This window comes from Diceros bicornis, chromosome X (genome assembly GCF_020826845.1).
Source record: "Diceros bicornis minor isolate mBicDic1 chromosome X, mDicBic1.mat.cur, whole genome shotgun sequence".
NCBI classification, from domain to species: domain Eukaryota; kingdom Metazoa; phylum Chordata; class Mammalia; order Perissodactyla; family Rhinocerotidae; genus Diceros; species Diceros bicornis.
In genome coordinates this window covers 99,549,272-99,569,120 of record NC_080781.1, presented here as the reverse complement: position 1 = coordinate 99,569,120, position 19,849 = coordinate 99,549,272, and the positions used below count along the sequence as shown (strand labels likewise).

The 19,849-nt window shown below is 37.2% G+C and overlaps 2 protein-coding genes across 6 annotated transcripts in view; both read right to left on the bottom strand.

Moving 5' to 3' along the window:
- TBC1D8B (TBC1 domain family member 8B) overlaps positions 1-12,634 on the bottom strand; it is a 63,482-nt gene extending 50,848 nt beyond the window's left edge. For 3 of the 4 annotated variants that reach the window (XM_058536445.1, XM_058536446.1, XM_058536447.1), the window contains exon 1: positions 12,376-12,633. In XM_058536445.1, coding sequence (XP_058392428.1) covers positions 12,376-12,505 — 130 coding nt within the window. In that variant the 5' untranslated portion in view covers positions 12,506-12,633. Of the gene's footprint in view, positions 1-12,375 lie in introns of all 4 variants that reach the window. The other variant, XM_058536448.1, reaches the window with a different exon arrangement.
- A 5,615-nt stretch (positions 12,635-18,249) lies between these two features.
- RNF128 (ring finger protein 128) overlaps positions 18,250-19,849 on the bottom strand; it is an 80,262-nt gene continuing 78,662 nt past the window's right edge. For both annotated transcript variants that reach the window (XM_058536450.1, XM_058536449.1), the window contains exon 7: positions 18,250-19,647. In XM_058536450.1, coding sequence (XP_058392433.1) covers positions 19,514-19,647 — 134 coding nt within the window. In that variant the 3' untranslated portion in view covers positions 18,250-19,513. The remainder of the gene's footprint in view (positions 19,648-19,849) is intronic.

The window sequence follows — 19,849 nt, the reverse complement described above, 5'->3', positions numbered from 1 at the left end:
AGATAGTTGTACGTCATAGTTGCACATCCTTCTAGTTGCTGTATGTGGGACACGGCCTCAGCATGGCTGGAGAAGCGGTGCGTCAGTGCGCGCCCGGGATCCAAACCCGGGCTGCCAGTAGCGGAGCGCGTGCACTTAACCACTAAGGCATGGGGCCGGCCTCTACTTTTTAACAATTAATTCTTAATTCCTCAATTTGGAATTCAAGGTTTTTGATCAATTAGTTCCAATTTAATTATTCCTACTCCTCCCTAGAACAAAGTTTGCTGTTTTCTTAACAATCAACTAATTTCTCCTTAAGGGTCTTTGCTAAGGAATCCTCTTTTACCTGGAAATGCTAACACAAGTCGTCTAGCCCAGTCCAGCTAGTCCAAATTCTACATTTTCTTCAAGACCCACTTCCCCCATGAAATCTTCACTGGCAACCCCCAGCAATAATGCCTTCCTTTTTCTCTGATTACTTATAGCACTTAAAGTCTATATGATACAACCTACTATTTTGATTATTAGGCTAGTTATTACAACTAATTTTTAAGTGCTTCATGTATATTAATCTTGTCTCATCTATATTATTAATGCTCTGAGGACATTAACCATGCCTTCTACCTCCGGGTTTGTATCCCTAACTTTCAATATATTGCTGGACACAATAGGAACAAAATTTGTTGCCTTAACTATATCAATGAGATGGCTGCAATATATATATCTACCTTCCTTTTCTGGAAGCTTTGATTGGTTGAGTGTTGGTTTTGCTTTATGAGGCATTTCTCTTCAATTTAGAATACAGATTTTTGAGAAAAAATTTAAATCAATTATAAAGCAGGTTTTTGGCTATTTTCCTATCTTTACCCACTTAAAAGGAGTTAACATTTCAAGCAAGCTTTGCATGAGAATATAGGTAGGTTGGCAGATGTGAGGTAGGAAGTTATTATAAGCTTCGAGGGAGGTAAATTAGAAGAGTAGGAGATAGAACAAAGAAATAAAGAGAAATTTTGCTCAGCTGAAAGAAAAAGGTAGGCGAGTGGATGTAGGAATCAGTAAAAAGTAAAAATAGGGGTCACAAATACAGCATAATATCAATTAGCAATCTGACAGAGGGTTTTGATAGTGGGGGTAAAGTACCAAGGAAGAAGAATCTGGCAATGGCAACATGTGCTGATTATATAGAAAAGAAGTTATCTGGTATGAAAAAGTTATGGTATGAACTGAAGACTTTAAGAAATAGAAATATGAAAATCCAGACAAAATATTATGAAAGAGGAGGTACTTGGGAAGAGAGAATGGGAATGAGGAGGAGGGACAGAGGAAGTGATTATATTTCAACTAATAATGAGGGAATTACTAGGGGTTTTGAAGATAAAAGGAAAAATAATTCTATCACTTTTCAGCGTGAAGAAGTGACTGAGAAATTGGAGATTTGGCTAAGAGATCGAGGATAAACAATAAAAGTGGAAGTTGGCCAAAGACAAAGAAAGAAAAGTGGGAGCTAAACATATGCAGATAGCCTCTTCAGAGCAATGTGATTGAAATTATTCAGGAAATGGAAAAAAGGAGAATGTTCTCAGTTTGAAGACAAGAAAGTGAAAATACTCAAAGATAAAAGAGTGGTAGTAAAAAACAACCAAAAGAGGTAACTATCTTTAGGTTAAAAAACGGAATCAAGTGTATGAATGTCCATGTATATAAATATACATATAACTTGACAAAATTGTCAAAATAAAGAAATTATAACTTCAAAAAAAGTATTTATGAAACACAGCACTGTTTTAGCTGCTAGATTTGCCTTCCAAGAATTTAAATTCTAAAAAAGTTTTCAAAAAAGTACTTTTAAATTTGAGAGGAAAATCATTTATTTCACCTTTACTACATTTTAAATAAACTAGCTCAAATCCTATTTCCTTATTTACCTACACTAAAAAAAAGCAGTATTAGAAGAATGTAAAGAAGAACTATGAGCTAAAGAAAAGTTTGCCTCAGCTGAAAGATAACAGTGGTAGTGTGGATGTGTGAGGAGGCAGAAGAAAGGACAGGCCACAGATAATCATTCCTGAGTAACATAATAACGATTAGTTCTCTGATAGAAAATTTTGAGGCTGGGGACAAAGTGGTCAAAATCACTGACAAGAAGGTCATTTTTTTTTTGCAGCAGCAGAAATGTTTGCAAGATTATAAGTGCTTTACACTATATAGAAAGGAAATCGTTCAGTTTTTGTAAGTGCATTAAATCAGGTAGTATAAACTATGCAACAAATACTTTGGAAGCTAGTGCTAGAATACATTTCCAGTCACTTGGGGAACTCTTCCAGTTCATTAAGCTATAATCATCATCAAGTCCTGCAAGTCATTCAGGAATCAATATGTGCCAATGTCTGGGTTCTAAAAGTACAAGAAAACAAGCAGACAACTTTGGGTTGCTTTTCCATATACCCAGAGGTTTATCATCTCACAGTCTGAACATCCAAAGTCATGAATCAGCCTACACATGGGAAGTTCTACAGCTGTAGCATATTGGGAAGAGAGTAGATACTGTCTGCCAGCTGCATGACAGAATAAGAGATTTAAAAATATCAAGAAATTAAAATCATCCCTTGAATGTCTATGACTGAGTAAGGTACCAATGTTCTACACCCTGGTAAAAGTCTATGGAGTTTTGGTAGCATCCTGCCGTACAAGTAACACCAAACTTCTTAAGAAAATTCACCACCATGATTGATGTGAAATACTTTTTATTAAATGGCATAGCAAGATAACAAAAAAGCAAGGTTCTATGATTTTTTAAAAAATAGGCAATTTGCAGGTAATGATTATTGTTCACCAACCAATTATTTTTAGCTTGTTGGAGATAGAGAACCATTGATTTTAGAGATGAAAAATATCCTAACTGGTCATGTAGTCCAACCTCCAAGACATCCATCTACTTTAGTATCCCTGATAGAAAGCCTAGCTTTTTCCTTTATAACTCCTATGAGTTTACTTCTCCCAAGGCAGCCTACTGCATTGGTGGGAATTTCTATTAATTACAAAGTCCTTTCTAAAATGTGAAAGGATTTATATATCCAAATGTCATAGTCAGGCTGGCTTCATGAGCTTGTCACCTGTCCATAGGGCCCCATGGTCAGAGGGGCCCTTTGCTTGGTAATGCTCTGCTGTCATGGTCTTGAAATTCTTAATTTTTGAACAAAGAGCCCTGCATTTTCATTTCGTACTGGGCCCCACAAATCAGGTAGCTGATCTTGTTTATAGTGGTTATGTCTGGACAGCAGGATGATGGGTCATCATTATTTTCTTTTTTATACCTATACATATTATCTGAAATTTTTACAATGAATATTTTTAACCTTTAAGATAGAAAAATAAAGCTATTTCTTACATAAAAAAAAGAAAAAGGAAGGTCTTTCTTAGGATAAATAAAATGCTACTTCCTTGCAACTTTGGGGCAATACAAAACATATACTCTATTCAGCATGATGGGTCTTCAAATATTACGATTATAGCTATCTTGTCTCCCCTTGCTTATTCTTTTCTTCTCCTAGCTTAAAATATACCTAGCTCTTTCAACTGTTTGTTGTATGAGACTGTCTAGGCCTCTTATTATTTCTTCTACCATTCTCTTAACATAAAAGTCTTTTATAAAATGTTTCATTCAAACCTGAAGACCACATATGATCTGAACAAATGCAGGTTGTTTTTATATTGTAGGCTCCTTGGTTCTATCAATGCAGTCTAAGATCATACATTTTAGCCACTACATCACATTATCACACTAAGCTTGTGATCAACTAACCTACTTTGATCTCTTTCACAAATGTAAGCACCAACCTAGGTATTCTCTGTCCTGTATAGCTGATTTATTTAAAAACCTAAATACAGTTTACATTTACCCATGTTAAATTTTATCTCACTGATTTCAACAGAGCATTCTAACTTGCCCATATCTTTCTGAATATTGATTTTTATCTTCCATGATAGTGATTCTCAACCCAAAGTGCAAATCTGAATCATTTGGAAGAGTTTTTGAAACTACTCAAGATCAAGTTTTAAAACTACGAAAGCCCAGAGATTCTAATTTAATTTATCTGGGGTAGGTCCTGGGTACTCTATTTTTTCCTTAACTTTGTATCATAAAACTTTTCAAACAATTTTGAAACTTCTATGTGCCCATCACCTAACTTTAATAATTATCAACATTTTGTCAATCTTCTGTCATTTATCCCTCCTGCAGTATTTTAAAGTAAATCCCAGACATATCATTTTGCCCATAAAAACTCCAGTGTCCTTTAGTTTGTTTTAAAAGGTTCTCAGCTGAATATAACATGCAGCCAGTGTTGAGAAAACTGATCTATGCTATTAATCGTCCTTTTCAACTTACAGACACTTGCAAATTTGATAAATATTTCTTTTCTGTATTAGGTCTATGATAATGACAAATAGGTAAGACCAAGGGCTGCATGCTGGAGGAGAGGCCATTAAAATAGCCACAGCTTGAAGATGGTACTCATTATCAAAGTGTTAGTTAAGTACACTTTAGTTTGACAAGTGGTCTTTCTGCTTGTAAACTAGATTGAGGGCACTGTGTAAGGCAACACTGCTCTAGCTGCAGAAGAGTCATTTAAATGAACTTCCTAATTACAAACAATTTATTTCCATTCTAACCAAAATGTTCGATTATAAATTTTGGCCATAGAAATGACTGCTGGAACTTTATAGTGGATTCTCTATCTTGTCATAAGTTGCCATGTTTATAAAATCAACCAAATACATCTTTACTGAATTTTTTATAATCTCAATTTCATTAAATGTTAATGAACAAACTAATTAGTAAAATGCCAACACACTTAGTAGGAAATACATTCAAATAGGAGAAAGTAGTGTTCTCGGTAAAGGTTGTGGGTTTTCCTGATTCTACTGCTTTTGCTACCAGCTCTAAGTCTTTAAAACAGGACCGTGAATGCTTATTTCAGAATAATTCAATAGCCACAGTTGGCATTTTGAAAGCTGCCAACTTTACACTAAGAGCTTTGGAAAACAGTTAATAAAAATAATTCTTCTTTTGTCCTGTTTTCCCTCTCCCTGCATACTTTCAAAGACATTTGCTTGAAAACTGGATATATGTAAGAACTCATTTCCTTCCCTAACTGAAACCTTAGTTCATTAAAGGATTTAGAATTTTTTTAGGGAAGTATCTGATGCCACAAATGGCAGGTTACAATGTCCTGTGGGGAAAAAAAAACACTTTAATTATCAATCAAACCCAGCTACATTTCTTTTTTTCTTTTTTTTTTTTGTGAGGAAGATCAGCCCTGAGCTAACATCCATGCTAATCCTCCTCTTTTGGCTGAGGAAGACCGGCTCTGAGCTAACATCTATTGCCAATCCTCCTCCTTCCCCCTGCCCCAAAGCCCCAGTAGATAGTTGTATGTCACAGTTGCACATCCTTCTAGTTGCTGTACATGGGACACGGCCTCAGCATGGCTGGAGAAGCGGTGCGTCGGTGAGGGCCCGGGATCCGAACCCGGGCCGCCAGTAGCAGAGCACGCACATTTAACCGCTAAGCCACCGGGCCGGCCCCCAGCTACATTTCTAAAGATGAAAACATATGGAAATATGAGAATTGTTACCATCTTTATTATAGCACCTTCTTACACTTCAAGACTTATGTATCAATGTACAAAAAGAGTAGCCCTCAGAAAATTAAAGAAAATACAACATCTGAATTCTCAGGTGCAAAGCAATAAGCAAATGTGGCAGCAAATGAATAAACTCATATACAGCAGAATACTTTAAAAACATTATTTAAAAGAACTAAAGCTGGCCATTATTTTGGTTAGTTTAAAACAAGAGGACAACTAATAAAATGATAAAAATCAACAAATGTGATTATCCCTTGTTTTAAAACTTCACTTGTTTATACTGGATTAAGGGAGAAAAAAACAAGACCATCTAGGCTGGAGTTGAAAGAGACAAAAAACCAAGGTTTAATTTTCAGTCCCCTTTAATTCTCTATTCTCAGGTTTTCCTCTTCTACAGATGAGGATATTGCTCTTCAACAACTTTTTCTAGTTGCTAGGGGCACTATATCTTGAGTCTCATATTTTCAACCACAAACAAATGAATCTGGAATACTTGCTGTGTCCCCGACAACTGCCATCTTTTGCTTTTGCACAATCATATTATTCCTCCCCCTTAGAATGTCCTCCCCATTTCTCTCTACCAAACCATATCCCAGATATTGTTAGTGCTCATAGTTGGCTGATTTAATTAAAAAGCGATCCAAACTGGTTTTTGGCAAGATGCTCCACAGATGTCACATTGGAATGAATTCTGCCACCAGAATACCACTTATTGTTATTAATCACTGCTTTTAGGAAATTTTTCTATCATTTAACAGGACATCTGATAAGCATACTTTACACCAGAGCTGGCCTTGGAAAATTGCTTTGGGGGTTTCAAATACCCCTCATTCATGACTATTTATAAACCACCAAAACCAGGCTGATATTATTATTGACTACCCTAGTAAATATACATTTGTTTGCTTACTTGTTTATTATTTGTCTGTCCCACCAGATTATAAACTCTATGAGGGTAAGAACTATTTCTGTTTTATTCACTATTCTATATCCAACACCCAGGACAGTAGCCAGCTATCACCCCATTTCTCTGCTTCCCTTCACAGCAAAATTCCTAGAAAGAATTACGTATATTTACTCTACCCGCAAATATCTGCTTGGCTCATGTACTCTAGTTCCTCTGGTCTCTGCTCATAGGTCACCTTAAAGAGGCCTTCCCAGACCAAAATTATCTAAAATACCAACCTCCTCCCTTCTCTGTCACTATATTTTACTTTCTTTTTCTTCATATCACTTATCACCACCAGCTATATATTATTTGTTTATTTGCCATCCTCAACTAGAATGTTACCCCCATGAGAAGAGGGATTTTGTTTTGTTCACTGCTGTTATCTCCAGCACCTAAACTGGTGCTTGGTTTTTAGAAGACATTTGGTAAGTATCTGTTGAATGAATGTATCCTGTACATCACATTTAGGATTTACTCTTACCTTTTATGCTTATATAGCAGCAGCAAAAGGTGGAAAACTGGGCAAATTTTCTAACATAAAGGTAATATAAAATCCATGTCCTAGCTGTACAGCAACATGGTTAACATTACAGTGTTCTTTAATTTATTATTAATTTTTAGCTTAACTTATATCCATAGTCCTTCCATAACTGTCCACCAGAAGCATGGGCTTTCACCAGCTGAATCATTATTTTTTCTTCAAGTATTATGTTTTGAAAAATATAACTAAGATAACTAAAGTTACACGTACTCTTCAATATCACTCAGTAAGACAACAAGTGATGCTTAGATCTGTAGAAGCACTGTTTGAGAACTTCTAGGTTTTGAGCAATCATAGATCAAAAAGAAAAGCTGTCATCATATTTTATTCTAATACTTGCACATCATCCTGATTATAAACCATAAATGCATAATCACTATCATACCCAAATTCTTGAATGATTAACTATCAGTGTTTTGCTTTTGCTGTGATATCATTGCATACTGGACATATTCAATGTTACTAGTCCAAATCAATTTCTATATAAAATATGGGAAAAGTAATTACTAGGGAAAATGGTACAAATATAGACTTTCTTTTGGTCTTCAGGTACAGAAAGATGGCACTTACCATCCTCTTCCTTCATTAATAGATAAATGAGGATCAAATGTTTATATAGTTGCTCACAGGTTTCAAAACTCATTTGACTCATATAACAATGCCATGAGGTAGGGAAGATAAGCTTTGTTCTCATTTTACAGATGAGAAAACAAAGCCTTTATAGCATAATTACAGCTAAATAGAGACATAACAATATTAAAGAATCAGGGAAGATAAAAGAAGCAGGGTTAATGGGGTAAGTAGAATCACTGGACTTGGTGGTGTATTCATGTATTTGTATATGTCGGCTTGTATTGATTTATTAAAAAGAAAATCCCATAGGGTAACCCTTGGGGAGTGCAAACTACACTGTGCTCAGTTCCATCCCTGGAACATTTTGATCCATGTGAAATCAAGTAAAAAGTTACCTTTAAAGATCTCTTTGAATGAGAAAGGACAGCTTTGTAGGAGGTTTTGAAAAATGAAAGTCAGTGAGTGTCATCACTTTTTAGTCTTGTTTTTCTCATTACAATGAAATCTACTTGATAGCAAATATTTAGTTTCTTACTTACATTATAAATCTCCAATATCTTAACCAAAAAAAAAAACCTCTCTGCACACAATCCATATCATTATTACTTTAATTTAACTCTTGAAGATTGAGGACTCATGACCCTAAGGTGAACTGGAGTAGTGCTTTCCAGCCTATGCTTAAGGAAGGAAAGACCCCAGAAGCAAGCAGGGAGGGGAAAGGGAGAGAGAGCAGTGTATCACAGGCATTTAAAAAAAGGCCTGAGGCTTATAGGTATGCAGTCAATAATCCTTCCACTACTACCAAGAAAAAGTGGCGACACTGACCACCCTTCATATCTCAGAACCTACTACAAAGCTGTCCTTTCTCATTCAAAGAGATCATTAGAGGTAATTTTTTACTTGATTTTTCACATGGATCAAAATATTCCAGGGAGGGAGGTAGAGGAGAGCGCACAGTGTGATTTTCCCTCCCTTGGGGTTTATTAATTTACAGTGTGCGTGCGTGCGTATGCGTGTGTGTGTGTAGGGGGGTTGATCTTTTCTTACCTAAAATGAAATGTCATGGCCACCATTTGGGCACCCCGGTCCCAGTACTGAGGTACTTGGGAGGTCAAAATTTTATCAGATAGCTCCTTTGTAAGCATGGAATGCAGGAATATTTTGCTAAGAAAAACTTAATGAGAACATTTTCAGAGCTGGGCTCTTTGAGTTGTGGGTGTGGAAAAAGGAGAGAAAAGCCTTACATTTTTGAGGGATGGTCACTAAGAAGTTTTTTAAAAGGCTACCCTATTGTTTATTATGTATGTGTTTAATTGTGACAAATCGTTTACACAGTGATTTGTTAAGTTTATATAAATATCATAAAACATTTTGAAATGGAAAGGTCATTTCAAAGGCTATCGTGTTCTAGTTTTTACAGATGATTTAATTTCAAAGTAATGGTGCCAAGATGAAAGAGGAGATAAGGAAACAGAATGTCTAAAACTCTTCCATTTTAATAAGCTTTATTTCTTAGTCTTGTTCTACATCACAAAAACCAGGTCTACTGAGGGAGATTACCAATCCAACACACAAGAAGCTGCTTACACTATTCAGATATGCAAAATCCAAGAGTAAAATACTCTCAACAAACTATCTAAATTAAAGCTTCCTGACTGGCAGATTTTCCTAAGACCCATACACTACAGTACTTAATAGACTATAGCCCCATAATTCCACTCATGGAGTAGCTCCCATCTGCCAAGCAGAGCAAATTGTTGATTTGTGCTTAATAAGCCAAATATGCATAAATTATTTTTAATTACATAAAACCAGGTGCTAAATTTAGGTGCCAGAGCAAAGTCATTACTTTTACCAGCCAGGAGGAACAAGGGATAATGTAAGGTAACTGCAAAAATCCAGAAGGATGAATTACTTCTCTAAATGAAAGAAGATCACTTTATCTGTAAAAAAGTCTTTTATATAATAAAAATGTTCATAAGATATTTCACCCTGCTGTAAACTAGGATGGTTAAGTAAGATAAAGTTAGGCAAATGGTAAGTAATCTACCAAATTTCCACGAGAAGTATTTCAGAAATTTAGAAAAGGCCCTCAGAATTCTAATTCCCAAACTAGTCTCCTGATGTAACAGAGATAGGGTTCTTTGTTGCTCCAGTTCCCTTATTAGAAAAAAAAAAAAAACAGAGTCAACTTCAACAAGTCCACAGCTAAAGTCATTACATTGCTGGTGGTTATTGCTAATTATCACAGGGCAAAGAAATGAAATCTTAAAGAAAGTACAACTATTAACATTTCTAGAAGGTCATTGTCTTTTCTTTATTAAACAAATGTATAAACGAATCTTTTAAAGGGGTAGCACATAACGGATTTTAGCAAACCAAATGCACAAAGGCAAGCTTATGCTGGCACACCAACTCCTGTGAGAGCTAATCCAAATGTGGATTTGTGGTAAAGCACAGCAAAGCTCTTGACTTCACAATTTTAAGTAAGAATACAGTAATTGAGCAGCCATGAAAATCAGCACACAGTTTTGCTCTGGACCAAAAAGAACCAAACAAACCTTAAAAATGTCTCTTTGCTCCTTTCTGATCCATTTCGTTTAATTTACATAAAATACAGTGGCAGCTCTGATGTGGTAATTTCAAACATCTTGACAGGTAAAACAACCATGCAGAAAACAAACTGACCACACAAATGGGGCTACAGCTATTCTCAACATACATGTGGTAGGAATTGTGGTTCATTTCTTCAGACAAATCTCTTATTCTAGAGATATGGGGAAGAGTAAATGGGAGTGCGGAGGATAGAGAATCTCAAGAATCTGATTTACCTATTATTTTTCAGGAATACAGTTGTACAAAATGAAATACACTTCTTCAGTAAATGTGGGCAGGGACATCAAAAAAATTCTGGTTAAGTAAAATTATGGGGAACCAAAATATTATGCTGTAACACAGGCCTGTAAGATCTATTTTAAATATATTCTGACCTGGTCTCAATGGACTCAAGAGAGTAAATTATATCATGGGGTAATTATGAATATTGATTCTCAAATTTTAATCTGGAAAATATATGCATCTATTAAATGGAAAGACTCCTCTGAAAAATAACACTTGTAATTTTTAAAAATCAGAAAATGGCAAAATGTCAAGTGTAATGAGGCAATTTTTGTTGCCATATTTTCAAGAGGCTCTTTTTAGAAGCTGGATAAGAGAATAGGCAAGATTTAAAAATTATATATCCTGTAGAACCTGAGAATTCTTTTCACCCTGGAGGGGGCTTTAAAAAAGGAAATAGCACCCATTTATCACCATCTTAACAACATACATCGATTTCGCATCTATTAACCTTCATCTTATCCTCTCAACTCTGTGAGGTAGAAACCATTTTACAGAAGAGGAAAAGCAATGTCATCTCTTCCACGAATCTTTACCAAAACCTTCAATTATTTGGTTATAATTATAATTTGCCTGGTTTACTGGTTACTTCCCCCTAACCTGACCCTCTCCCCCTTATCCAGATCATGAGCACTTCAAAGGCAGGGAACTAAATTTTAATTGTGTTTGTACCCTAGCATTCCATGCGGCACACAGTAGGTGCTTAAGGTTGAATAAATGAAAGAATCTGTCGAAATGTCATTCAAAAGAGATGAGCATGGGACTAAAATGCAGTTTTTCGGACTCTTCCTCTTCCCGTGACATCATGCTGCCTAAATTAAGCCTCGTCCACCACTTCAAGGCCACAGTGACAAACTAGAAATTGTCACGAAAAAGAGCTCTAGTCTCCCCAACGTCCAAAAGTTTGAAAGTCCTTGCCCAAGACGAGTGGTCTCAAACTAAAATTCTTTGAAGGCTTTAAACACTTGACCAAGGAACACTTGATTTGTAAATCAAAGAATTGAAGGCAGGATGGATTCGGCGGGAAGAGTTAAACTTCCGTTTGTTTAATTGGTTTGCTTACAATCATGGCTTTGAAAGAAAGGGCAGCAACAAACACTTAAGAGAGAAATGAATTACGACGGTTAATTTGAGAAGGGATCCCAAGGATTGAGAATTTGGAGACAAAGTAAAAGATGCCAAATTGGGAGAGGTCGGCAATTCAGAGACCTATCCCTCGCCCTCCTCCCCCACTCGGACCCTCTTCCCCACCCCCCAATCTCTCATTTGAAGCCTATCCCTCAGGATGTGATTGGGGCTCCTCCTTGTCTCCTCACCATCCTCCCCGCCCCCACAGAAACGCTTACACTCCCCAGGGTGGCGATTATCGATAGGAGATTTTGTGAAAAAAGTTAAGTCCACAACTGCGAACTGGCTCCTGATACCAGCCTAAATGCGACCTGTCGAGGTCTAACACTCGTCATCAGCCCCCTCCCCCATGGGAAGCGACAGGGCAGGTACTTTGCCTCAGAAAGAACCCCTCCTTTGCCTCAGATTCTTCCTTTGCCTCAGAAAGAACCCCTCCTCCCTTTCCCTGTCCCACCCAAAGAGCAACTGCTCGTCCAGTGAGGCATTCTCATGACTCGGGGAGGGCAACCGAAAGGTGGTGGCGGGAGAAGAACCCCAGTCCCTCCGCCCAGGGTTTGGGATCCGGCGGCGGGTGGCGACGAGTAACTGTTCTCCTCACCACCTTTTAAGAACCAGCGAACACGGCCCCGAAAAGTGTGGGGGTGGCCACAGCTTACCTGTGAGCCCCCCTCCGCCTTCCTCCCCGTAGCCCCGACGCCGTTGCAGCACGAAGTAGTCGTTAGACCTTTCCATCAGCCACAGCTTCAGCGCATTTTTCAGGAGCACTTCCTCAGGCTTCAGCCACATCGCGAAGAACTTTGTGCCGCCCGGGACCAGCGACCCAGATGCCCTCCTCACCTCACCCTCCACCCGTCTCTTCCCCTCTACTTCTCCTCCCACCAAATCTTCCTCTGGCGGCAACCGCTCAGGTTCAGGTTTTCCACACTTCCCCCAACCCTCCCTTCTCTCCCACGTAGGCAACGAGATTGCCAATTCCCTCCCACAGCGTTACCGCCCGACTGGGAAATAGTCCCGCTTCTTCGCCTCCTGGGAGTTGTAGTTTCTCACCCGCTTTTCTGTACTCAAGCAACTGGAGCGCGGGACTACACTTCCCACAATCCACTGGGGGTGAGAACTGGGTAGGGGTGCTTTCAAAGCGGGTCCCGCCACCAGTTAAGTGTATTTTGGCTATCTAAAGTTTAAACCGTTTTTTTGTTCAAATAAGTGAGCCCCAGATATAAAAGTGTTGCTGCTTCTCATCGTTTTACAGCCGAGGGTGTTAAACTGTAGAAAACAAAGTTTCCAGAATTTTGGAGTAACGAATGGCCCATTCTGGGAAGCAGCAGTAGCAGCAACTAATATTGAATGAGCTCTTACTACATACTAAGGCGATTTCGCGTACTTTATCTTACGTAATCCTTACAGAAGTCTTGGGAAGTAGATCTTATGCCCCGCTTTGCACATAAACAAAAGCGCAGACGGGTGAGGTGCCTTATCCAAGGTCACACAGTAAGTGGAGTCTGATACAATTCCTGTCTAATTCAAAATCATCCTTAGATTAAGCTCTTTCTGCCCATACAGGAAGAATATAAGATCTCCAGAAGCCACGCAGTTTTCTTCACGCGGTGCACCCCCCGCCGTTACCCCACCGCCGCCCCAATCTGTTTATTTAACTAATGTAATCAGCCACAGAAAATGTCTTGTCCGACTTTCCTTTTCAGGATGTAAACAATTTAGAGCAATGTTTTTTTTTCTTTCTTAAACTCTTTAAAAAAAAGTCCTTTTCAGGGCGGCCTTTACCTGTACTTCGTACCCTGGCAATGACATGGAGCCGCTTAAACATTAAGGTGAATGAGGTCAGTAATTTGCATGACATCGCAGTGAGGAATTATTTGAGGGACGTTTTTTATTTATTGCGATAACTAAGCCCACCAAAATTAAAGAATGCACCAAAACCGAAAACATGTTTATAGAAATGAAGGAGTTGGGAGGCAACGTACAAAAAACAAGGGGTTCGTGGCAGCTATTTTGAGAAGGAAGCCTCAAGTCCATTTGGATAAAAAAATGGGGTGAGGCACACCCACATGCCAAGTCGCGGAGCCAAAGAACTCTGCTTGGAGGAGCGAGTCTGGCTTAACCCTCCCAAGATGTGGGCCAGCTCAAGGGAGGCAGGTGTGTCCTACAAGCAGGGAATTTTCTTTTGGGTGAGAAAGGGTCAATTTGGGATTCTCTTCTACTAAAAGGCAGTAAGTACTCCCAAGGCAGCTTTCTGGAGAGGATAGGAAGAGGTAATCTTCCCAGAGCCCAAACTGCAATGTATTCTTGGGAAAAGCCATCCTAATTTGGACGTGCACTAAAGAAGATCTTTCTTATCTTCTTGGTGAAAGATCAGTAAATGTAGCAGATGTAGAGATGTGAGGTGCCCTTCTTTCTTTTTACCTTTCCTTTCCTTTTTTATTTCCTTTCTCATCAAACCACATTCTTTTCCAGTACCCTTAATGGTTACAGTTGTGGCAAGGGCTGTCCAAAACCAGATGGTTCCTCCACCTCTTTATGCCATAACTTCATCCACATATATCCACATGCTCCCTGTTATAGAATCAGACCCACTTTTGGCTCAGAGCAGGACATTTAGAGAGCTCCTGCTTTAGTAAACAAATATTTCACTGATTACATAAAGAAAACATTTTTTTCAAATTAAATCACCCCTGTGATATAAAATTTTGGCTTGATCCTAAACTATATTTCAAGCCTTTGCAAATAAAAGTATTTTTCTGAAAGTGCCTTAAAAAACAGAGCATGTCACTCTATTCAATATTCAGTTGTGTACGTTCGTGTAAATTGTTTTTAGGTAAGAAGGGCTGGAATTACAAACTGCCTTGGATATCATTGCTGGTACTCTACTGGTACTTTCAATCCTCATTAATAAGTTTGCACATTTTTCCATCTTTACACATGAAGAACAGGAGGCTCAGAGAAGTTAAGTAACTTGCCGAAGATCACATAGCTAAATAAATGACAGAGGTGGGATTTGAACCTAGATTTGTCTGACTACAAACCATGACACTATACTACCTATACATATTCTTTATAGATACCTCAAATACAACATGTCCAAAGCCAAACTGATTTCTCCAATATCCCCCTGCCCAAAGTTGTTTCTCCTACTAGGTTCTCATAGTTCAGAGTACCACTGTTTACTAAGATGCTGAAGCTTTGGAACCTTGGAATCATCTTAAACCTCTTACTCTCACCACCTCCACTGTCACACACACACCTACTTCTTTTTCAAAAGCCCATCCCATCCTCCTCCTATCACTTCAGATCAGCCTCACATCACTCTCCTGCTACACTATTATAATAGCTTCCCAACTCATCGGTCTGCTTCCATTCTTGTTTTCTGATTTATCCAAGCCTCATATTTGTGGACACAATGTTATACCATGCAGAGTTGAATAATACCCCATTCATCCAGAGGTTAGTCTTCCAGCTGACTCAGCTTTCTAAATCATAGCCTCAAACACCTATGTGAAAAGATACTAGGAAAACCCAAATAGCAATTCCAAACCCTGTGCCATAGAAAAGCCAAGGCTGTCACTCAACAGTCTAATGGATTCTTATTTGAAACGAATTTCACAAGCTTAGTTGATGCTTTACAGTCTGAAGCAGGATTAGAAGCAGTAAGAATCAAAACAGGTGGAGCACTGCTAGAGGAGAGCCATTTCAAGTTTTGCTACTCAAAATGCAGACCCTGGACCCGTAACATCTGTATCACCCCGGAGCTTGCTGGAAATTCAGAATCTCAGACTACATTCCAGACCCGCTGAATCAGAGTGTGCATTTTAACAAGATCTCCAGATAATTTGTAGGCACATTAAAGTTTTAGATGCACTGATTTAAAGCAAATTAGACATTTGAAAATCAAACTCTACAATAAATTGAGGGGTAAATAATCACATTTCCATTAAGACCTACATAGGCATCTTTTAAAAAACAAGCTCTGTTAATGAATTTTAGATGACTGAATTGCTTTTCAAAAAGTTTATATCGGGACATGCCCATTAAAATTTTCTAAGGCAGTGGTTGGGAACTGGGATATCAGTTGGAGTAGAAATTGCCAGTAACTATCCATGCTAAACCCTACATATATACACTACTCTCTAAACATCAAAATCTAGGTATGTCTAGGGGGCCAGCCCCGTGGCTTGGCGGTTGTGTGCGTTTGCTCTGCTACGGGTGGCCCAGGTTTGGATCCCGGGCACGCACTGATGCACCGCTTCTCTGGCCATGCTGAGGCCGCGTCCCATATACAGCAAATAGAAGGATGTGCAACTATGACATACAACTATCTACTGGGGCTTTGGGGAAAAAAAGGAGGAGGACTGGCAATAGATGTTAGCTCAGGGCCGGTCTTCCTCAGCAAAAAGAGGAGGATTAGCATGGATGTTAGCTCAGGGCTGATCTTCCTCACAAAAAAAAAAAAATCTAGGTATGTCTACAAGTGTCTCACATTTATGAGAGCATATGTTTCTGGAGAAAAAAAGTTAAGAACTAGTGGGTAGTGTTTTTCAAAGTTTTCACTGAATTAGCTTTAAGGTAGGGGACAATGAACGTTTGTCTCTGGAGGTCAAAGTGCCCATGATAATCATGAATTTCTTTTAAGTTTCATGTATTATGTAAATCTAAATTTTATATTGTTTAATATGTTTAAAAATATTTTTAAAATCCACTCCAAACAGAAGAGGCAATGAGTAAGGTAAATAATTCACAATTTGTTATAGGCTTAAGGTAATAGAATTTCTCCAGATGCTATAGAACTTAATTAAAATATTTAGTAAATGAACAAAAACTAGATGTAGGGGGGAAGAAGGAATGTTCCTAGCATTCCAATTATATCTAAATGTAGTTTTACTGATTTACTTGGGACCATATATATTCTTATTTATAAGATAATACAATCTGACTTCTGCTAAACTTACAAATGAACTTGCAGAAAACCCCTCAAGTGGGACATTCCCTAAATAGTACAAATATATCTACTGCCACTCTTAAAGGAATCAGCTTATATTTTATTATGTGAGAGTAAGAGTCTGTTGCACAAACTATCTTTTTTTATTATCAAAAGATAATAGCAGGAAGAAAATTCACAAGTGACATGGAATTCCTCTCCTTTGTATATATGCAAGAGAACTGAAAACAGACATCTATACAGACTTGTACGTGAATGTTCATAGCAGCATTATGCATAATGGTCAAAAAGTGGGAACAATCCAAGTGTTCATTAACTGATGAATTGATAACTAAATGTGGCATATCCATAAAATGGAATGTTATTCAGCATTGAAAAGGAATGAAGTACTGATGCATACTTGGATGAACCTTGAAAATATTATGCTAAGTGCAAGAAGCCAGTAGCAAACATATTGTATGATTCCATTTATATGAAATGTCAAGAATAGGCAAATCTATAGAGACAGAAAGAAGATTGGTGGTTGTCTGGGGCTGGAAATGGGAGCAGAAACTAACTGCAAATGGGTATGAGGGGACTTTCTGGGGTGATGGAATGTTCTAAAACTGGACATTCCGCTAAACATCACGGAACTGTACATTTACAATGGGTGAATTTTTGGTATGTAAGTTATACTTCTGTTAAAAATTAAAATTTTTTAATTTTAATTAAAAAATTTAATTCTGTTAAAAATTCAAAAAATTAGGGCCGGCCCTGTGGTGTAGCGATTAAGTGCTTGCGCTCTGCTGCTGGAAGCCCAGGTTCAGATCCCAGGCGCGCACCAATGCACTGCTTGTCAGGCCATGCTGTGGCGGCGTCCCACATAAAGTGGAGGAAGATGGGCACGGATGTTAGCTCAGGGCCAGTCTTCCTCAGCAAAAAAAAGAGGAGGATTGGCAGATCTTAGCTCAGGGCTGACCTTCCTTACACACACACAAAAAAATACAATTCAAAAAATTATAAATTCCCCCCAAAAAGAACCCCTACAAAACTTAAAATAATTAACTCTAAGAATATAGGCCAATTTTATTGTGTAGCATCACACACATATACACCTGGTATATTGTCACATAAGACATGTGTACCCTGGTTTGATAATCACAATTCTGACGTGTTCCAAGCACCTGTTTATTCTTAACACGTTTGACAAAAGAGATGCACTTAACTCATTAATAGCATCCCAACAATCATACTGCCAAAAGAGAAGGGTGAAGGAAAAGAAAACTTTAAAGTAATAAAATGGCCTGTGTCTTGGGTAGTATAAAAATGGACTGGCATCAAGTTCTTTTTCTAACCTTATCTTATCATTATTTACCTTGCCAACATTTAAAAATAACTCATTGTAGGTTCAGTTATATTACAATAGCAGCAGTTCCTCTTCTATGTAATGAAATATGTAAATTATATCATGCTAAAGCTTTAGTTTTTATTGATCAAATATATCAATGACCATTTACATCCAACCATTTTTCCTCCCAAACCCAAGCATATATGAAAAGTTAGTATATGATAGCTAAACTAAACACCAGACACAAACTTTTATTGGAATATTTTATTTACATTTTATATTTAAAGAGAATCAATACAAATTGGAACATATTTACAGCATTTCAAATCAGTGTACAAGAATGAAATGGTTTCATCCATTCTACATTTAGCAAACAAAAATACATGTCCATTCTGCTTTTGCCTAAATTCTGCTGAAATCTGCACTGGAAACAAAACTCTAAAATCAAAGATAAGCCACACAGAATACAAATAAAGTGCATTTTTAAATAGCTCTATTTAACTTTGGTGGATGAAGCTTCAAACTTTATATTAAGGCACCTGGAATTCTCCCCCCTCCCAATTCTTTTTCAAACACCAAGAAAATGCATTCACGAAATTTATAGCTACATGGACAGAATTTTAGTTTACCTAATGTAATTTTGCCCATTTAGGTAAAATGTAAATTCAATTTTCAAAGTTAACATTGTTTGGAAAACACTTTCTGTAGACTAATTCATACACAAAGATCAATTACCAATTCTTGTGTGACTTACTATCATTTTCAAATAGTATGATAATTTATATACTCTGCTTTTGAAAATCCCATAAGTAAAGTTTGAGAAATAGTTATACAGCATTTTTGTAAGGAAACTTTTTGTCAATAATGTTGTGTGAAATTGGTGTCATGAATATACCAATCAATCCAGTCCAGTCCACATTCTCTGATAAACTATGCTCGACACTCACATGAAGTACATTTAGCCTAATTTTAAAAACAAGAAATAGTTAAAATGAATATTTTGCTTTATCTTGTTCTATCAACTTAATGTAGCTTAAATAGACATTTCATGAAGTACTAGCCTAAGTTTGCATTGCTTTTTACATTACAATTCCAGATCAATATAAGCACCTGGAGAAAAACCCTGACACATATAGCCCAAGCTCAAGTAGTAGTATTTTGAATTAAGATACTATCATAAAATAAAGTGATTATAGCTACTCCACATTTTAAAAGCAACATGTTTTTTATAAGAAAGTTGTTATAAATGAAAAACATGACTACTTGAAGAGAGTTTTGAATGTTTAAAAATGTTGCTATCACTATTGAAACTTGCCTATGAAAAACATTATAATGAGTTTGTGGGAAAATGTTAATAGGTTAAATATTTTAAGCCTTTTAACTATAGAATAATATTAGTCATCTCAGCACTTTCAGTATCATTCTTACTTTATTGTTTATCCAGTTCATTAATAGTAAACTAGGCCCTGATTGGCAGTTCTGTTATTACTAAAAGTTCAAGTTTTCATTAACAGAGATTTTATGATTTAATTTCTCGGACAGCATTATCTTGATCAGAAGTTTCATCTTCTTCAAAGGTTGGGTTGTCAACATGAGGAACAACATCCACTGCGACAGAATTTGCTTCATGGTTTACTAGCTGTAGATTTTCATCTTTAAAAAAAATGGCAATTTTAGGATGATTTCACCCCTCTCTTCTTTAAGACAAAATTCAGTACTCATGTCTAAGAAGGCTTTCTTATCTAATTCCATCATACTCTGATTATAACAGTCATTGCCTGTTCCTTTAATAATTATATGATTTATGCTATATCTTACATAAAGCACATATGGTATTATTTTATTGATCTACAAT